Here is a 21,830-nt window from a genome sequence, read left to right as displayed (position 1 = left end):
GTGGTCTATAGAAAACTCCCAATAAAGTGACTGCTCCTTTCTTGTTTCTGACCTCCACCCATACTGACTCAGTAGACAACCCGTCCTCGACTACCTCCTTTTCTGCAGCTGTGATGCACTCTCTTTTTAAAAAAATATATATTTTATTCGAGATTTTTGGCCAAACATAACAGTACGTAGTGTTTCTCTTACACAACAATAAAGCAATATAAATAACAGTGGCCAGTTTTAAACAAATAGATAAATAATATATAAACAAAAACAAAAACAAAACTGAATGGCAACTGCCTTGTCCAAAATAAATACTCTCCAAAAATACAATCCAGCAATCCAATATACAATTACCTATAACAACTACCTATACATATTATACATATACAATAGCATCTCTGAGAGTCCGTTCGATTCCTCCTCCCCCTCCCCCCTCCCCTCCCCCTCCCCTCCCCTCCCCTCCCCCTCCCCTCCCCCTCCCCTCCCCCTCCCCTCCCCTCCCCCTCCCCTCCCCCCTCCCCCCTCCCCTCTCCTCCCCCCTCCCCCCTCCCCTCCCCCCTCCCCTCCCCCCTCCCTCCCCCCTCCCCTCCCCCCTCCCCCCTCCCCCTCCCCCTCCCCTCCCCCTCCCCCCCTCCCCTCCCCTCCCCTCCCCCTCCCCTCCCCCTCCCCCCTCCCCTCCCCTCCCCCCCTCCCCCCTCCCCACCCCCTCCCCTCCCCTCCCCTCCCCTCCCCCTCCCCTCCCCCTCCCCCTCCCCCCTCCCCCTCCCCCTCCCCCTCCCCCCCTTCCCCCCTCCCCCCTCCCCCCTCCCCTCCCCCCCTCCCCCCATCCCCCCCTCCCCCCTCCCCTTCCCCCCTCCCCCCTCCTCCCCTCCCCCCTCCCCCCTCCCCTCCCCCTCCCCTCCCCCCTCCCCTCCCCCCTCCCCTCCCCCCTCACCTCCCCCCTCACCTCCCCCTCCCCTCCCCCCTCCCCTCCCCCCTCCCCTCCCCCCTCCCCTCCCCCCTCCCCTCCCCTCCCCCTCCCCTCCCCTCCCCCCTCCCCTCCCCTCCCCTCCCCCTCCCCTCCCCTCCCCCTCCCCTCCCCTCCCCCCCCCCTCCCCTCCCCTCCCCCCTCCCCTCCCCTCCCCCTCCCCTCCCCTCCCCCTCCCCTCCCCTCCCCTCCCCCTCCCCTCCCCTCCCCCTCCCCTCCCCTCCCCCCTCCCCTCCCCTCCCCCCTCCCCTCCCCTCCCCCCTCCCCTCCCCTCCCCTCCCCCCTCCCCTCCCCTCCCCCCTCCCCTCCCCTCCCCTCCCCTCCCCTCCCCCCTCCCCTCCCCTCCCCCTCCCCCCCGGGTTGCTGCTGTTGTCTACCACTTTTCCATTCCCTCTTTCTTTCTGTGAGGTAATCAACGAACGGTTGCCACCACCTGGTGAACCCCTGAGCCGAACCCCTTAACATGAACTTAATGCGTTCTAACTTTATAAACCCTGCCATGTCGTTTATCCAGGTCTCCACACCCGGGGGTTTGGCTTGCTTCCACATTAACAATATCCTGCGCCGGGCTACTAGGGACGCAAAGGCCAACACGTCAGCCTCTCTCGCCTCCTGCACTCCCGGCTCCCCTGCAACCCCAAATATAGCCAACCCCCAGCTTGGTTCGACCCGGACCCCCACCACCTTCGAAAGCACCTTTGCCACCCCCACCCAGAACCCCTGTAGTGCCGGACATGACCAGAACATGTGGGTGTGATTCGCTGGGCCTCTAGAGCATCTCGCACACCTATCCTCTACCCCAAAAAATTTACTGAGCCGTGCTCCTGTCATATGCGCCCTGTGTAACACCTTAAATTGTATCAGGCTTAACCTGGCACACGAGGACGATGAGTTTACCCTACGTAGGGCATCAGCCCACAGCTCCTCCTCAATCTCCTCCCCCAGCTCCCCTCCCCACTTCCCTTTCAGCTCATCCACCATGATCTCCCCCTCGTCCCTCATTTCCCTGTACATGTCCGACACCCTACCATCCCCCACCCATGTCTCTGAGATCACTCCATCCTGCACCACCTGCGTCGGGAGCTGCGGGAATTCCCTCACCTGTTGCCTCGCGAAAGCCCTCAATTGCATGTACCGAAATGCATTCCCTTGGGGCAACCCATATTTTTCCGTCAGCGCTCCCAGACTCGCAAACGTCCCATCTACAAACAGATCTCTCAGTTGTACTACCCCAGCTCTTTGCCATGCTCCAAATCCCCCATCCATTCTCCCCGGGACGAACCTATGATTGTTTCTTATCGGGGACCGCACCAAAGCTCCCGTCCTTCCCCTATGCCGTCTCCACTGCCCCCAAATTTTCAATGTAGCCACCACCACCGGGCTTGTGGTGTATTTCTTTGGTGTGAACAGCAACGGTGCCGTCACCATTGCTTGTAGGCTAGTCCCCCTGCAGGACACTCTCTCCAATCTCTTCCACGCCGCTCCCTCCCCTTCTCCCATCCACTTACACACCATTGAAACATTGGCGGCCCAGTAGTACTCACTTAGGCTCGGTAGTGCCAGCCGCCCCCCCCTGTCCCTACTATGCTGCAAGAATCCCCTCCTCACTCTCGGGGTCTTCCCAGCCCACACAAAACTCATAATACTCTTCTCGATTCTTTTGAAAAAAGCCTTCGTGATCACCACCGGGAGGCACTGAAACACAAAAAGGAATCTCGGGAGGACCACCATTTTAACCGCCTGCACCCTACCTGCCAATGACAGGGACACCGTGTCCCATCTCTTAAAGTCCTCCTCCATCTGTTCCACCAACCGCGTTAAATTAAGCCTGTGTAATGTACCCCAATTCTTGGCTATCTGGATCCCCAAGTACCGGAAGTCCCTTGTTACCTTCCTCAACGGTAAATCCTCTATCTCTCTGCTCTGCTCCCCTGGATGCACCACAAACAACTCACTTTTCCCCATGTTCAGTTTGTACCCTGAAAAATCCCCAAACTCCCCAAGTATCCGCATTATCTCTGGCATCCCCTCCGCCGGGTCCGCCACATATAGCAACAAATCATCCGCATACAGAGATACCCGGTGTTCTTCTCCCCCCCCTGAGTACTCCCCTCCACTTCCTGGAACCCCTCAATGCTATGGCCAGGGGTTCAATCGCCAGTGCAAACAATAACGGGGACAGAGGACATCCCTGCCTCGTCCCTCTATGGAGCCGAAAATAGTCAGACCCCCGTCCATTCGTGACCACGCTCGCCATCGGGGCCCTATACAGCAACTGTACCCACCTGATATACCCATCCCCAAAACCAAATCTCCTCAGCATCTCCCACAAATAATCCCACTCCACTCTATCAAATACTTTCTCGGCATCCAGCGCCACCACTATCTCCACTTCCCCCTCTGGTGGGGGCATCATCATTACCCCTAGCAGCCTCCGTATATTTGTATTCAGCTGTCTCCCCTTCACAAGCCCAGTTTGGTCCTCATGAACCACCCCCGGGACACAATCCTCTATCCTCATTGCCATTACCTTGGCCAGAATCTTAGCATCCACATTCAGGAGGGAAATTGGCCTGTAGGACCCGCATTGCAGCGGGTCTTTTTCCTTCTTTAGGAGGAGTGATATCATTGCCTCTGACACAGTCGGGGGCAGCTGCCCCCTTTCCCTCGCCTCATTAAAGGTTCTCATCAGTAGCGGGGCCAGCAAGTCCATATATTTCCTATAGAATTCAACTGGGAATCCGTCTGGTCCCGGGGCCTTCCCCGCCTGCATACTCCCAATCCCTTTCACTACTTCCTCCGTCTCAATCTGTGCTCCCAGTCCCACCCTCTCCTGCTCCTCCACCTTGGGAAATTCCAGCTGATCCAGAAAGCACATCATTCTCTCCTTCCCATCTGCGGGCTGAGCTTCATATAATCTTTCGTAAAATGCCTTGAACACTCCATTCACTCTCTCCGCTCCCCGCTCCATCTCTCCCTCCTCATCTCTCACCCCCCTATCTCCCTCGCTGCTCCCCTTTTCCTCAGTTGGTGGGCCAGCAACCTGCTCGCCTTCTCCCCGTATTCGTACTGTACACCCTGTGCCTTCCTCCATTGTGCCTCTGCCTTACCCGTAGTCAACAAGTCAAATTCTACATGTAGCCTTTGCCTTTCCCTATACAGTCCCTCCTCCGGTGCCTCCGCATATTGTCTGTCCACCCTCAGAAGTTCTTTCAACAACCGCTCCCTTTCCCTACCCTCCTGCTTTCCTTTATCAGCCCTAATAGATATCAGCTCCCCTCTAACCACTGCCTTCAGCGCCTCCCAGACCACTCCCACCTGTACCTCCCCATTATCATTGAGTTCCAAGTACCTTTCAATACACCCCCTCACCCTTAAGCACACCCCCTCATCTGCCAATAATCCCATGTCCATTCTCCAGGGCGGACGCTGTTGTTTTTCTTCCCCTATCTCCAGGTCCACCCAATGTGGAGCATGATCCAAAATGGCTATAGCCGTGTACTCCGTCCCCGTCACCTTTGGGATCAGTGCCCTTCCCAGAACAAAAAAGTTTATCCGTGAATAAACTTTGTGGACATAGGAGAAAAACAAAAACTCCTTACTCCTAGGTCTACTAAATCTCCAGGGGTCTACTCCTCCCATCTGCTCCATAAAGTCCTTAAGCACCCTAGCTGCAGCCGGCCTCCTTCCGGTCCTGGACCTCGATCTGTCCAGCCCTGGGTCCAGCACCGTATTAAAATCTCCACCCATTATCAACTTCCCCACTTCTAGGTCCGGGATTCGTCCTAACATACGCCTCATAAAGTTGGCATCATCCCAGTTCGGGGCATACACGTTCACTAATACCACCGCCTCCCCTTGCAATTTGCCACTCACCATCACGTATCTGCCCCCACTATCCGCCACTATAGTCTTTGCCTCAAACATTACCCGCTTCCCCACTAGTATGGCCACCTCCCTGTTTTTTGCGTCTAGCCCCGAATGAAACACCTGCCCCACCCATCCTTTGCGTAGTCTGACCTGGTCTATCAGCTTCAGATGCGTCTCCTGAAGCATAACCACATCTGCCTTAAGTTTCTTTAGGTGTGCGAGTACCCGTGCCCTCTTAATCGGCCCATTCAGCCCTCTCACATTCCACGTGATCAACCGGGTTGGGGGGCTCTTTACCCCCCCCCCCCCCCCCCCCCCTTGACGACTAGCCATCTCCTTTTCCAATCCAGCTCCACACCCGGTTCCCACATGGCCGTATCTCCCCCAAGCGGCGCCCCCCCCGCCCCGACCACCGCCCCCCCATACCAGCTCCCCCTTCTCCCCAGCAGCAGCAACCCAGTTAACCCCCCCCCCCGCTAGATCCCAAACTAGCGTAATTGCACCCCCCATGTTGCTTCCCAAAGTCAGCAAACTCTGGCCGACATCGGCTTCCCCCCGTGACCTCGGCTCACACTGTGCAAGGCCCCCTCCTTCCTGCTTCCCTGTTCCCGCCGTGATTACCATAGCGCGGGAACAAACCCTGCGCTTCCCTTTTGGCCCCGCCCCCAATGGCCGGCGCCCTCAGCTCCTCATCCTCCCTCCCCCACGACATGGGGAAGAGAGAAAAGTTACAGGGTCGCAGGATTAACAACTTGGGAAGTCATCTCTTCCCTCTTTTCCCCCCCTTCATCCCACATATTCACCCCCCCACTTTGTCCCAAACGTTCTTTTTGTGGCCCGCTCACTCCAGTTTCTCCTCTACAATAAATGTCCACGCCTCATCTGCCGTTTCGAAGTAGTGGTGGTTCCCTTGATGTGTCACCCACAGTCTTGCCGGTTACAGCATTCCAAATTTAATCTTCCGTTTGTGCAGCACCGCCTTGGCCCGATTAAAGCTTGCCCTCCTTCTCGCCACCTCCGCACTCCAATCTTGATATACGCGGATCACCGCGTTCTCCCACCTACTGCTCCGAGGCTTCTTCGCCCATCTGAGGACCATCTCTCTGTCCTTATATCGGAGAAATCTCACCACTATGGCTCGAGGAACCTCTCCAGCCCTCGGTCTTCGCGCCATAACTCGATAGGCTCCCTCCACCTCCAGCGGACCCATCGGGGCCTCCGATCCCATTAACGAGTGCAGCATCGTGCTCACATATGTCCCAACGTCCGCCCCTTCTACACCCTCGGGAAGACCAAGAATCCTTAAATTCTTCCTCCTCGCATTATTCTCCAGCACCTCCAGCCTTTCCACACACCTTTTGTGTTGTGCCTCGTGCATCTCCGTTTTCACCACCGGGCCCTGTATGTCTTCCTCATTCTCAGCAGCCTTTGCCTTCACGACCCAAAGCTCCTGTTCCTGGGTCTTTTGCTCCTCCTTTAGCCCCTCAATCGCTTGTAATATCGGGGCCAACAGCTCCTTCTTCATCTCCTTTTTGAGTTCTTCCACGCAACGCCGCAGGAACTCTTGTTGGTCAGGGCCCCATATTAAACTGCCTCCTTCCGACGCCATCTTGCTTTGTGCCTGCCTTCCTGGCCGCTGCTCTAGAGGATCCACCGCAATCCAGCCACCTTCCTCTCTTTTTTCCATCCGTGTCCAGGGGGGATTCCCTTCTGCATTACAGCACAGTGTTTTTTGCCGTTAAAATTGCCGTTGGGGCTCCTATTAAGAGCCCAAAAGTCCGTTCCACCGGGAGCTGCCGAAACGTGAGACTTAGCTGGTCATCGCCGCACCCGGAAGTCGTGATCCACTCTCTAATTAGCAGTGCCACTCCCCCTCCTCTTTTACCTCCCTCCCTATTCTTCTTAAAACATCTAAACCCCGGAACATCAAACAACCATTCCTGCCCCTGTGAAATCCATGTCTCCATAATGGCCACAACATCGTAGTTCCAAATACTGATCCATGCTCTTAAGTTCATAACCCTTATTTCTGATACTCCTTGCATTGAAACAGACACACTTTAACCCATCCCACTGAGTGCAACTTTGCCCTATCAACTATCGATCCTTTCTTACAGACTCGCCACATAATATTTTTTCCCGTTCAACAGCTACCCTAGCCTCTGATCCATGGCTCTGGTTCTCACCCCCTGCCATATACCTGGATTATATATTTCTGGATATGCAGAAATTGTGGGCCTTTACTGATTAAAAGTCATGGCAGGCAATAAATACTAGGTGTGAACATTTATGATTTCTGTGCATTATCACTGTTGATCATGACAAAATGTCAATTCCAAGCTACAGGACTGTATTTCTACTGTCAAAATATAGGTAAGCATGTATCTGTCTTAAAAACTAACCTGATAGGCAGCAGTAGCTGCACTCCATGCAAAGTTCTTCGGAAATTCTCCATAAAGAAATTTGTCTTCTTTCGGTGGTGGGAAGCCATTGTCATGAATTATTTCTGTATAATAATGTGCTGACCGCTTGGGAGTTCTTTGTCTGTTAGTGCCATTGAAGTTAACATGATGCAGCCCAAATTGCAAACTGTATCCATTGGTCCATTCAAAGCTGTCCAGCAGAGACGTAGCTGTGTAGCCTTTCAGATTAACATCATCCAATTTGTAAGCTGCAATTTTAAAAATAAAGAAAAGAATGAATTCCAGATTATTTGGCTCATCAAGTGACGATGTTACTTTTCATTGCACAGACCATTAAATAGATACTATAATATTTTCTTTTACTGGATTTTCAGTACATTATTTATAAATCAGGATGCAGTTACAACAGCATGTAACTGAAAACAATATTAATATCCAAAGAAAATTCTTCGAGCCGAGACAACCTTTGGGCAGAGAAATGGCAAATGGAGTTTAATCCGGATAAATGTGTGATAATGCATTTTGGTAGGTCTAACATAGAGGGGAAATATACCGTAAATGGCAAAACTCTTACGAATATAGAAAGTCAGAGAGAGCTGGGCGTGCAGGTCCACAGATGTTTGAAGGCGGCAACACAAGTGGACAAGATAGTCAAGAAAGCATACTTGCCTTCATTGGACAGGGCATCGAGTATAAAAACTGTCAAGTCATGCTACAGTTGTATAGGACCTTGATAAGGCCGTACTTGGAATATTTCGCACAATTCTGGTCGCCACACTACCAGAAGGATGTGGAGGCTTTGGAGAGGGCGTAGAGGAGGTTTACCAGGATGTTGCCTGGTCTGGAGGGTGTTAGCTATGTGGAGAGACTGAATAGACTCGGACTGTTTTCATTAGAAAGACGGGGGTTGAGGGGTGGCCTGATAGAGATCTACAAGGTTATGGACGGAGTGGATGGGCAGGCACTCTTTCCCAGGGTGGAGGGGTCAGTCACCAGTGGGCATAAGTATAAGGTCCGTGGGGCAAAGTTTAGAGGAGATGTACGAGGCAGGTTTTTTACGCAGATGGTGGTGAGTGCCTGGAAGGTGTTGCCAGGAGAGGTTGTGGTGTTCAAAAGGCATTTTGACAAACAAATGGATAGGATAGGTATAGAGAGATACGGCACAAGGAAGTGCTGAGGGTTTTGACAGAGATTGGTATCATGACCGGTACAGACTTAGAGAGCCGAAGGATCTGTTCTTGTGCTGTATTGTTCTTTGTTCTATTTCTACCGATCTATAATCAATTGTTTTTTCTACCCTCACCGTTCATATTTTTCTCTTGCATTTCGCTCACCCTTAATGGTCCCATAAGTTTTAGATGGTATTCTGTGCTGCAAGTTCACAAATTCGTATTAACATTTTTATAGAAAATATCTAATATTAGCCTCAGCATGAAGAAAAAATAACTAGAAGTCCCTGCTTCCTAAAGAAATCCATACTTTTCTATTTAATTTTCTTCAACCAGGGCACAGTTCAAAAGTTAGATTTTTCACAAATGCTCTTAGTAAACGCTTCCGGTACTGTTTATAGCAGAAAAATAAAACATATAGAGAATCCCGCTGATAACCTTTTAGTGCCTCATTGATATAAGTTTTGTAGTAGAATATTCTATCTGTATCATCCACACTGGAAGGAGGTTTTGTCGCCACCCCCATTTCCAGTTATGTAAATTGGGGGATTGTTGTATTCTTCCTTGATCCAGTTCAGTAGTCTTCTCAATCCCCAGGCTACAGCCCTCAATTTCTTAGTCGCTGAAGGTGGCCAACTTGTGTCAAATTCCTCCGCTGTATCTCGATCATATGTATAAGAAAACAATTTGAGTTTGGCAATGTGATGCCGTACAATTTTTGTGGTGTATATATTGAGACAAAATGTATCTGCAGTACCACGGATGAAAGTTTTCTCTTTGTCTGTAAACTGGGGAAGCCTTGAAGTCGACAGACGCTGTAGTTCACTCTTGTTTCCAACCTGCCATTTCATTACCTCAGGATAATCCCCATTTTTAAAAATGGGGTGTGCAAACCAGCCCAAAATAAACTGCAAGTAGCGATCAGCTGCAGCCACATCTCGGAGGTTATTAATTATCTCTGGTTCCACCCAATCTGCATTAAGACTGATTGAAATTAAGCCTTTCTGTGTACTTCTGTATTTATCATCATACGTGTGAAAGGCTTTGGCGTGAGCCTTCAGCACTGTATGTGCTACTATGTACGGAAGATCACCTGGTTTGTTCAAAGCAGGGGGAAAGGAATTTGTGCCATATCCTTCCCAACTGAATATAGAGGGTTCATGAAATGTTATCCAGAACTTAACCCTATCACCAAAGGTTCTGAAGCAGTAATCAGCGTATGCATTAAATACGTCAATCAGTTCTTCTTTCTCCCAACCTCCAATATCTTGAAGAGCTTGAGGTAAATCCCAATGGTAAAGTATTACCATTGGTGTTATATTGTTTGCAAGAAGGCCATCAATTAGTTTGTTATAATAATCAACACCGGCAAGGTTCAGTGATTCAATTGTTCCATTAGAGAAAATACGAGACCATGAAATAGAAAAGTGGTAGCTTTTAACTCTCAATGCTCGAAGCATATAAAGATCTTCATCAATTTTGCTGTAGCTGTTGCATGCAGTATCACCATTCTGGACCATATTTGATGTATGTGTGAAATTGTCCCAGATACTCGGTCCTTTTCCATCAGCATTCCATCCTCCTTCAATCTGATAAGCTGAAGAGGATACACTCCATACAAATCCTTCTGGGAATGTGTCATATAAGAACTTGTCCCGTTCCATGACTTCCTGATTTGAAAACTTCTCCCACACAACTGTAGCATTCGAGGGCACTTCAGATGCTGGCAAATTACCCAATCTTTTAACATTGGCGTTGGGAATAAGGGTCTGAATGAAATTGTTTGAAGAGCTGTTAACAAAGCCATTGTTCTCGATTATCTGCATGTAAAAATATGCTGATTCCTTTGGAGTTCTGGGTCTGTTAGAATCTTCAAAATCCACATAATGAAGTCCAAATCTATGGCTGTATCCTTGCGGACCTTCAAAATTATCCAACAGTGACCATAGTGTAAATGCCTTCACATCGATACTATCCAGAATTGAAGCTGGTGAGGGAAAATGAGGGTGATGTTAATTATGTTTTGCAGCAAGTATATGTAACTAATCGTTGTAAGACTGCCAAACAAATACTTTAACAGTCATCACTCAACATTACAGCAAGTTTTACTTTATAATTCCATTAATTTTGCAGAAATAGTCCATCACAAAATGGATTCATAAGTAACAGTGAAAATACCATTAACTCCGTATTTCTGTCATGTAACTTCGATCATTACCTTCTTGCCAAACTTATAGGGCAGGCTTTTCCAGCTCTGCCAATAGTCAATGGACTTCTGGCTAGCTTGCCAAATCCCCCATGGTGAGTCCCGTCACAGCGGGACTGGAAAATCCCAGCCGAAACCTTTGCAGCTCTTGATTTTGTTTTGGTAGTCTATGTGAAACCTGATGGCATTTCTGCAATATACCGAAGAACATGTATTTTCTGCAATTTCCCTCAAACTTTATTATAAATGGCATTTTTCCATTTGCTTGAACTTTGTGTGGAAAATATGAATATTTTCTTATTTAAAATAGTTTAATGGAGTTGTATTGTTGCAGGAATAATAGATTAAATTTGTGGGCAAATAAACACCAAATCAGCAAATCAGAATCTGGAGTCCTTGAACCATCATGAATATAATATAAAACTGATAATCGACTGAAAATAATATTCTTCAATTTACCATGTCAGATCTACCATTTTAATTGGCGGTTGTCTTTTTGGCAGTGCATTGTTTTTCTATCATGGATGTGGGCTTCGGTGGCTAAGCCACATTTATTGCCCATCCCAAATTGTCCTCGAGAAAGTAAGCTGCCTTTTTGAATCGCTGCTGCCCATGTGGTGTTGGTACCCACAGTGCTCTCAGGAAGTGAGCTCCAGGATTTTGACCCAGCAACAGTGAAGAAACAGCGATACAGTTCCAAGTCAGGGTGGTGTGTGGCTTGGAGAGGGAAGTAGTATTCCCACGCATCTGTTTGTCCTTCTAGATTTAGTCGCAGGTTTGGAACGGGCTGTCAAACGAGCCTCAAGTTGTTGCAGCGCATCTCGTAGATGGTACACACACTGCTGCCACAGTGCATCCATGGTGGAAGGAGTGAATGGTGAAGGTGATTGATGAAGTCCCAATGCCCTGGATGGTGTTGAGCTTCTTGAGTTTTGCTGGAGTTGCACTCATCCAACCAAGTGAAAAATACTCCATTGTATTCCTGACTTAAGCCTTGTAGATGGTGGACAGACCTTGTGGAGTCAGCAGGTGGATTATTTTCCTTCTGACCTCCTCTTGCAGCCATAGTATTTATGTGCTGGTCTCGTTCAGTTTCTGCTCAACGGTAACTCCCAGGATGATAGTAGGGAAATTTAGTGATGGTAATGCCATTAAATGTCAAGGGGAGATGGTTTGATATGCCATAATACTGTGATAAGTATACTGTGATAGTTGTGACAGGCAACAACACACAAAGAGCTGTGGTGGATTAGATTAGAAGGTTGCAATATTGTAATAAGAAAATAATGCACCTTAGAGTGGAAAGATGCAGGTTTATTGGAAAAATAATTGAGGCTTATTACACCTTTAAAATAAGCGAGAACATTCTGCCTGGGATTTCCCAATCCCGCCTTTTGTGGAATTGTCGCAAGCAGGACGGAATATTTGACGGATCAGCCAAAGATCCATTGACTTTGGGTGGGACTTTCCACCATGGGCTGGAAAATCTTAGCCTCTGTTTTAGTAGTGAATGAATAGATGAACATGCATTGGTAGAGTATCTATAAATACCATGCGTCAATGCTATTTCAGGTTCCCGGCTATTTCTTTTTTTATTCAACAAAATGGACTATATTGTCATTGTTGATGCCTTGTGATAGAATAATCAACAATACCAAAGCTTAAAAGAATGATTGTGTAATCTACAGATAATTTTCATTACCTGATACTTTCATTTTTATTTTGCCATTATTATTTTGTCATTATGATCTAGATTTAAAATAATAAATACTTACCTTTTAGTGCCTCATTAATATAGGCAGACATACTCCCTATCCTTACGCTGTCATTTATGGAATCAGGGCCACCATATTCTGTTGGCACTCCATGTCCTGTTATGTAAATTGGAATGTTGCCACCTGTATATTCATGGGTAACAAAGTTTAATAACCTTCGCAATCCCCAAGGCACAATATATATCCACGGAGATACAGTTGGGCCCCATGATGTGTCTATCTGTGGAGAAAAATCCCCAATACGATTGTAGTTTAAAGCACACGTTTTATTTGTGGTTGAATTGATCAGTCGAGAGGTGTAGTGACTGAGACCAAAAAAATCTGAAGTTCCATTTATGTATTGTTTTTCCTTTTCTGTAAATGATAGAAGCTGAACAGGAGCAGAAGGGCATTCCTGATTATATTTTTGTATCTGTTTTTTCAAGGCCTCTGGATAGTCGCCATTAACAAAGATGGGATGAGCAAACCAGCCCAACATAAATTGCAGGTATCGATCAGCTGTTAAGACATCTTCTGGATTACCAAGGGAGCTAGGCTCAGCCCAGTCTGAATTTAACGCTATCCCTACTTGGCCACGCTGCTGAGAACGGTACTTTTTGTTATAGACATGCCAAGCCTCAGCATGGGCCTTGATTATAGAATGGGCCACCTTATAGGTTGCTGCAGTTGGATCACTGATTCCAGGAGCATGTCTTCCTGTGCCATATCCAGCATAACTAACTACCCAGGGCTCATTAAATGTGATCCAGTACTTCACACGGTCTCCAAAGGTAGCAAAGCAAAAATCTGCATAGTCACGAAACGCTTTTATTATGTCCTCATTCTGCCATCCACCAATATCTTGCAAAGCTTGAGGAAGATCCCAGTGGTATAGAGTCACCATTGGCTGAATGTTGGACTCCAACAGACTGTCTATTAATTTATTGTAATAGTCTATTCCATTTTGGTTCTGTTGGGCCCGATAGCCTGTCGGGAAAATCCTAGGCCATGACAAGGAGAACTTATAAGAGTTAGATCGTAAACCTCTCATTAAATAAACATCATAATCAATTTTATTGAAGCTATCACAAGCAACATCCGCCGTCTGGTTTTTTTCAATTTTTCGCTCATGAGCAAATCTGTCCCAAATACTTTCTCCTTTCCCCTGTTCTGCCCAACCTCCCTCAATTTTAAATGAGGCGGTAGCTGTGCTCCAAAGGAAAGCATTGGGGAAAGTGCCATACAGGAAGGCGTCCCTCTCTGCCTCTGATTGTTGAGAAAACTTCTTCCATACAGTTTGATAAGATGAAAGGAGAGATAGTCTATGAAGGTGGATATCACTGCTATTCTCCACAAACTGAAGTTTACTTCCTTCTTCCGCTGGAGAAAAGTTGCTGAAAACATTAAATAAAAATGGTTAGAGCAATTCCGAAATCCAAAATCTCAGAACATTGAACACAAGTGTTTTCAGGTGAATATCATAAATAAAATACAAAATACAAAAAAACAAACAAACATGGTTGTGCACTTAATGCTGGAGAATATATCTTAGTAAAATGAAGATAGCGGTCGATACTGATGGCATACCAGACTTAGGGCAATAAATTTCAAGTTTGCTGCTCCTCCTTCAGATACCTGGTCACATAGACCCCCATCCCAAATCACAGAGGGGTCAGGCGGGGGGAGGGGTTGTCATTGAACATTTGGGTGGCCGGTCAATGCCAATGTATGAGCATCAGATGTCCTGCACCAACTGGCAGCAGGAAATCCCAGATAGAAGCTGGAGGCCCTTAAAGAATTCTTGAAACAACAGCTTTCCTTTATAAATTTCCTTAGGGGCAGCACGGTGGCACAGTGGTTAGCACTGCTGCCTCGGAGCCAAGGTCCCAGGTTCGATCCCAGCTCTGGGTCACTATCCGTGTGGAATTTACACATTCTCCCAGTGTTTGCATGGGTTTCGCCCCCACAACCCGAAGATGTGCAGGCGAGGTGGATTGGCCACGCTAAATTGTCCCTTAATTGGAAAAAATGAATTGGGTACTCTAAATTTTAGAAAATAAATAAATCATCTTTATCGTAGAAAGGATCCCAAGGCTTACGTAACGATAACAACTTTATTGGGTGTCACAGTGGTTAGCACTGCTGCCTCACGCGCTGAGGACCCGGGTTCAATCCCGGCTCCAGGTCACTGTCCGTGTGGAGATTGCACATTCTCACCGTGTCTGCATGAGTCTCACCCCCACAACACAAACATGTGCAGGATAGGTGAATTGGCCATGCTAAATTGCCCCTGAATTGGAAAAAAAGAATTGAGTACTCTAAATTTTTTTTTTTTAAAATAACAGCCTAACAATTTAGATTTAGATCGCACTTTTAATGTAATAAAATGTGCCAAAGTGTTTCACAGGAACAAAATTTGACCTTGAGCCAGAGAGGTAAGCTTTAAGGAGTGCCTTAAAGGTGAAAAGGGGGTGAGAGAGAGGGAAAGGTTTAGGGAGGGAATTCCAGCGCTTCGGACCTTAGCAGCTGAAGGACAGCCACCAAGATGGACTAATTAAAGACAGGGATGCTCAAGAGGCCAGAATTAGATGCACAAAGATATCTTTGAGAGTTGTGTGGCCGGAGGAGAATCGTCAAAAGCAAGGCCGTTGAAAGGTTTGAAAATAAGAATGGCAATTTTTTAAAATTGGAGATTTGCCTAACTGGGACCCAATCTAGGTCAGCAAGCACGGGTGGTCAGGACTTGAGTTTGGACATAGGCAGCAGAATTTTGAATGACTTAGGGTTATGTGGGTAGAAAGTGGGAAGCCAGCCAGGAATTCATTAGAATATTCAAGGCGAGGGCCAGCACGGTGGTGCAGTGGGTTAGCACTGCTGCCTCATGGTGCCGAGCTCCCAGGTTCGATCCCGGCTCTGGGTCACTGTCCGTGTGGAGTTTGCACATTCTCCCCGTGTTTGCGTGGGTTTCGCCCCCACAACCCACAAAATGTGCAAGCTAGGTGGATTGGCCATGCTAAATTGCCCCTGAATTGGAAAAAAATGAATTGGGTACTCTAAATTTAAAAAAAGAGAGAATATTCAAGGCGTGAGGTAACAAAGGCATAGATGAGGGTTCCATTCGTAAATGAGCTGAGGCAGGTGCGACGTTGGCTCATGCTATGGAGGTTGAAATAGGCTGCCTTAGTGATGGTGTAGATATGTGATTGAAAACTCATCTCAGGGTCAAAGATGGGACAAAGCTGAAGATATAGCCACCAATAGTGCTGAAGGAAAGGAAAGGCAGAAAAGATATCAAAATCAGCTGAGATTTGGCGGGATGGTTGTAGGAGAGGTTTAAACACAATGATGAGAATTTTATATTTAAAGAGCTGGTGTACCAGGGGTCAGCCTAGGTCAGAGAGAACGAGTAATGATGAGTGGAACTTGGAGCAGTATAGGTTAGGGGCATTAGTGCTTTAGATGGTCTGATGTTTACGGAGGATGAAGGATGAGAGAAAGAAAATAGGAGGGACTGGAATAGTTGGGTCTGTTACCAAGATACGAATGAGGCCTTCACTAGCAAAAAGGCTAAAGCAGATGTGATGGCATCAAACTAAGTACAAATTGATACCAACTGGTTTTTACACTATTTTTTGAAAAAATAATTTCTTCGCTTAGAAAGCTGTGAATCAATCACAGAAATATTTGTCCTAAATAAACTAAATTTTTATTTCATTTGTTCGCAGGGTATCGGCATCAGACGCGAACCATTTATTGCCATTATCAATTGTCATTGAGAAGGTGGTGGTGACTTTTCTTCTTAAACTGCTGCAATCATGTGGTGTAGGTACACCCACAATGCTGTTAGGGAAGGAAATCCAGGATTTTAACCCAGTGACAGTGAAGGAATGTTGATATATTTCCAAGTCAAGATGGTGTGTGGCTTGGAGGTGATGGTGTTCCCATGTATTGGGTGTCCTTGTCCTTCAAGGTGGTTGCAGGTCTGGAAAGTGCTGTCAAAGGATCTTTGGTGAATTCATAGAATCATAGGGGTTTACAGCATGGAAACAGGCCCTTCAGCCTAACTGGTCCATGCTGCCCATTTTTACCACTAAGCTAGTCCCAATTGCCCGCATTTGGCCCATATCCCTCTACACCCAACTTTCCCATATAACTGTCTAAATGCTTTTTAAAAGACAAAATTGTACCCGCCTCTACTACTCGTTCCAGACACTCACCACCCTCAGTATGAAGACATTTTCCCTCTGGTCTCATTTGTATCTCTCCTCTCTCATCTTAAACCAATGCACTCTAGGTTTAGACTCCCCTACCTTTGGGAAAAGATGTTGACTATCTATCTTATCTATGCCCCTCATTATTTTATAAACCTCTATAAGGTCACCCCTAAGTCTCCTATGCTCCAGGGAAAAAAGTCCTCGTCTAAACAGCCTCTCCTTATACCTCAAACCATCAAAGAACAAAGAAAAATTACAGCACAGGAACAGGCCCTTCGGCCCTCCAAGCCTGTGCCGATCCAGATCCTCGATCTAAAACTGTCGCCTATTTTCTGAGGATCTGTATCCCTCTGCTCCCTGCCCATTCATGTATCTGTCTAGATACATCTTAAATGACGCTATCGTGCCCGCCTCTACCACTTCCGCCGGCAATGCGTTCCAGGCACCTACCACCCTCTGTGTAAAGAACGTTCCACGCATATCTCCCTTAAACTTTTTCCCTCTCACCTTGAACTCGTGACCCCTAGTAATTGAGTCCCCCACTCTGGGAAAAAGCTTCTTGCTATCCACCCTGTCTATACCTCTCATGATTTTGTAGACCTCAATGAGGTCCCCCATCAACCTCCATCTTTCTAATGAAAATAATCTTAATCTACTCAACCTCTTTACATAGCTAGCGCCCTCCATACCAGGCAACATCCTGGTGAACCTCCTCTGCACCTTCTCCAAAGCATCCACATCCTTTTGGTAATGTGGTGACCAGAACTGTACGCAGTATTCCAAATGTGGCCGAACCAAAGTCTTATACAACTGTAACATGACCTGCCAACTCTTGTACTCAATACCCCTTCCGATGAAGGAAAGCATGCCGTATGCCTTCTTGACCATTCCATCGACCTGCGCAGCCACCTTCAGGGTACAATGGGCCTGAACACTCAGATCTCTCTGTACATCAATTTTCCCCAGGACTCTTCATTGACCGTATAGTTCGCTCTTGAATTGGATCTTCCAAAATGCATCACCTCACATTTGCCCGGATTGAACTCCATCTGCCATTTTCCGCCCAACTCTCCAATCTATCAATATTCTGCTGTATTCTCTGACAGTCCCCTTCACTATCTGCTACTCCACCAATCTTAGTGTCATCTGCAAACTTGCTAATCAGACCACCTATACCTTCATCCAGATCATTTATGTATATCACAAACAACAGTGGTCCCAGCACGGATCCCTGTGGAACATCACTGGTCACAGTTCTCCATTTTGAGAAACTCCCTTCCACTACTACTCCCTGTCTCCTGTTGCACAGCCAGTTCTTTATCCATCTAGCTAGTACACCCTGGACCCCATGAGACTTCACTTTCTCCATCAGCCTACCATGGGGAACCTTATCAAATGGCTTACTGAAGTCCATGTGTATGACATCTACAGCCCTTCCCTCATCAATCAACTTTGTCACTTCCTCAAAGAATTCTAGTAAGTTGGTAAGACATGACCTTCCCTGCACAAAACCATGTTGCCTATCACTGATAAGCCCTCAGTATCTTCTCCAGCAGCTTCCCTACCACTGACGTCAGGCTCACCAGTCTATAATTACCTGGATTATCCCTGCTACCCTTCTTAAACAAGGGGACAACATTAGCAATTCTCCAGTCCTCCGGTACCTCACCCGTGTTCAAGGATGCTGCAAAGATATCTGTTAAGGCCCCAGCTATTTCCTCTCTCACTTTTCTCAGTAACCTGGGATAGATCCCATCCGGACCTGGGGACTTGTCCACCTTAATGCCTTTTAGAATACCCAACACATCCTCCCTGCTTATGCCGACTTGACCTAGAGTAATCAAACATCTATCCCTAACCTCAACATCCGTCATGTCCCTCTCCTCGGTGAATACCGATGCAAAGTACTCGTTAAGAATCTTACCCATTTTCTCTGACTCCACGCATAACTTTCCTCCTTTGTCCTTGAGTGGGCCAATCCTTTCTCTAGTTACCCTCTTGCTCCTTATATATGAATAAAAGGCTTTGGGATTTTCCTTAACCCTGTTTGCTAAAGATATTTCAAGACCCCTTTTAGCCCTCTTGATTCCTCATTTCAGATTGGTCCTTCATTCCCGATATTCTTCCAAAGCTTTGTCTGTCTTCAGTCGCCTAGACCTTATATATGCTTCCTTTTTCCTCTTAGCTAGCCTCACAATTTTACCTGTCATCCATGGTTCCCTAATCTTGCCATTTATATCCTTCATTTTCACAGGGACATGTCTGTCCTGCACTCTAATCAACCTCTCTTTAAAAGCCTCCCACACATCAAATGTGGATTTACCTTCAAACAGCTGCTCCCAATCCACATCCCCCAGCTCCTGCCGAATTTTGGTATAGTTGGCCTTCCCCCAATTTAGCACTCTTCCTTTAGGACCACTCTCGTCTTTGTCCATGAGTATTCTAAAACTTACGGAATTGTGATCACTATTCCCAAAGTAATCCCCGACTGAAACGTCAACCACCTGGCCGGGCTCATTCTCCAACACCAGGTCCAGTATGGCCCCTTCCCGAGTTGGACTATTTACATACTGCTCTAGGAAACCCTCCTGGATGCTCCTTACAAATTCTGCTCCATCTAGACCTCTGACACTAAGTGTATCCCAGTCAATGTTGGGAAAATTAAAATCTCCTATCACCACCACCCTGGTGCTCCTATATCTTTCCATAATCTGTTTACATATTTGTTCCTCTATCTCACGCTCACTGTTGGGAGGTCTGTAGTACAGCCCCAACATTGTTACCGAACCCTTCCTATTTCTGAGCTCTGCCCATATCGCCTCATTGCTCGAGTCCTCCATAGTGCCCTCCTTCAGCACAGCTGTGATATCCTCTCTGAACGGTAATGCAACTCCTCCACTCCTTTTACCTCCCTCTCTATCCCGCCTAAAGCATCGATATCCTGGGATATTTAGTTGCCAATCATGTCCTTTCCTCAACCAAGTCTCAGTAATAGCAATAACATCATACTCCCAGGTACTAATCCAAGGCCTAAGTTCACCTGCCTTACCTACTACACTTCTTGCATTAAAACAAATGCACCTCAGACCACCTGTACCTGCGTTCATCATCTGCTCCCTGCCTACTCTTCCTCTTAGTCACGCTGACATCATGATCTAGTTCCTTACAGGCTTTAGTTACTACCTCCTTACTGTCCACTAACCTCCTCATTTGGTTCCCATCCCCCTGCCACATTAGTTTAAACCCTCCCCAACAGTGTTAGCAAAAGCACTCCCAAGGACATTGGTTCCAGTCCGGCCCAGGTGTAGATCGTCCAATTTGTAGTGTTCCCAACTCCCCCAGAAACGGTCCCAATGTCCCAAAAATCTGAACCCCTCCCTCCTGCACCATCTCTCAAGCCACGCATTCATCCTGCCTATTCTTTCATTTCTACTCTGACTACCACGTGGCACTGGTAGCAATCCTGAGATTACTACCTCTGAGGTCCGACTTTTTAACTTGACTCCTAACTCCCTAAATTCTAGGACTTCATCCCGTTTTTTTACCTATATCATTGGTGCCTATATGCACCATGACAACTGGCTGTTCACCCTCCCCCTTCAGAATGTTCTGCAGCCGATCTGAGACATCCCTGACCCGTGCACCTGGGAGGCAACATACCATTCGGGAGTCTCGTTTTCGACCACAGAACCGCCTATCTACTCCCCTTACAATTGAATCCCCTATGACTATAGCCCTTCCACTCTTTTTCCCGTCCTTCTGTACAGCAGAGCCAGCCACGATGCCATGAACCTGGCTACTGCTGCCCTCCTCTGGTGAGCCATCTCCCCAATGGTATCCAAAACAGCATACCTGTTTTGGAGGGAGATGACCGCAGGGGGCACCTGCACTGCCTTCCTGCTTTTTCTCTGCCTTTTGGTCACCCATTCCCTTTCTTCCTCAGCAATCCTAATCTGTGGTGTGACCAATTCGCTAAACGTGCTATCCACGACCTCCTCAGCATTGCGGATGATCCAAAGTGAGTCCATCCGCAGCTCCAGAGCCGTCATGCGGTCTAACAAGAGCTGCAGCTGGACACACTTCCCGCACGTGAAGGAGCCAGGGACATCAGCCACATCCCTGAGCTCCCACATTGAGCAAGAGGAGCATAACACGGGTCTGAGATCTCCTTCCATTTTTAATCTTAAGTTTAATTTAGTCCAACTATAATATCAAATAATAGATAAATGAAAAAGGAAAGAAAAATTGTTACCAATCACACAATTTAAAAAAAAATAGAAATAGAAAAACCCTACCTTATCAACAAACCTCAGGGAAAACAAAAACTACTTACCAGTCACCAGCCAATCACTTACCTGCTGGCTGTGATGCCACGGTTCAACTTCTTTCTACTTCTACCTGCCCTCGAGTCTCCCTCTTGATCTTTACTCACCTGGGATCCTTGCAGTGATTGTTTTTTTTTTGGTTAGTGGAGGAGGAGGTAGGGAGGGAAACACTGAAGAAGTGTTTGGCGTTTAACTGTCACTTGACAATAACTCCTCCACAAGCCACCGTCTGGATACAGTACCGCAATGCACTGATGCAAATTTTCCCCGCAACAGCCAATCAGCAGCTCCACTCTGCTGCCCTCTGCTGGATGCTTGACTTCAGCTGAACACGGAGAGAGTATTGCTCAGGTACACCTTCTGGATACAGTGACTGCAAAGCACTGATGCAAATTTTCCCCACAACAGCCAATCAGCAGCTCCGCTCTGTTGCCCCTTGCGGGATGCTTTCCTTCACTTGAACACGGAGGGTGTCTTGCTCAGGTACACCTTCTGGATACAGTGACCGCAATGCACTGATGCAAATTTTCCCCGCAACAGCCAATCAGCAGCTCCACTCTGCTGCCCTCTGCTGGATGCTTGCCTTCAGCTGAACACGGAGGGTGTATTGCTCAGATACACCTTCTGGATACAGTGACCGCAAAGCACTGATGCAAATTTTCCCCGCAACAGCCAATCAGCGGCTCCGCTCTGCTGCCCTCTGCTGGATGCCTTCACTTGAACACGGTCAGTATCTTGCTCAGGTACACCTTCTGGATACAGTGACCGCAATGCACGGATGCAAATCTTCCCTGCAACAGCCAATCAGCAGCTCCACTCTGCTGCCCTCTGCTGGATGCTTGCCTTCAGCTGAACACGGAGGGTGTATTGCTCAGGTACACCTTCTGGATACAGTGACCGCAAAGCACTGA

General features: G+C 47.5%; 1 protein-coding gene across 1 annotated transcript in view; it reads right to left on the bottom strand.

The window, feature by feature from the left end:
* The window catches only part of LOC140388312 (lactase/phlorizin hydrolase-like), a 134,692-nt gene that overhangs the window by 58,947 nt on the left and 53,915 nt on the right, over positions 1–21,830 (bottom strand). Inside the window, 4 exon segments of the mRNA XM_072472268.1 lie at positions 7,231–7,499; positions 8,859–8,943; positions 8,945–10,407; positions 12,402–13,774. Of these exon segments, the coding sequence (XP_072328369.1) occupies positions 7,231–7,499; positions 8,859–8,943; positions 8,945–10,407; positions 12,402–13,774 (3,190 nt within the window).

This window comes from Scyliorhinus torazame, chromosome 2 (assembly GCF_047496885.1).
Source record: "Scyliorhinus torazame isolate Kashiwa2021f chromosome 2, sScyTor2.1, whole genome shotgun sequence".
Lineage (NCBI taxonomy): Eukaryota > Metazoa > Chordata > Chondrichthyes > Carcharhiniformes > Scyliorhinidae > Scyliorhinus > Scyliorhinus torazame.
The sequence above is the reverse complement of the archived record's forward strand: the minus strand, read 5'-3'. Positions and strand labels throughout refer to the sequence as shown.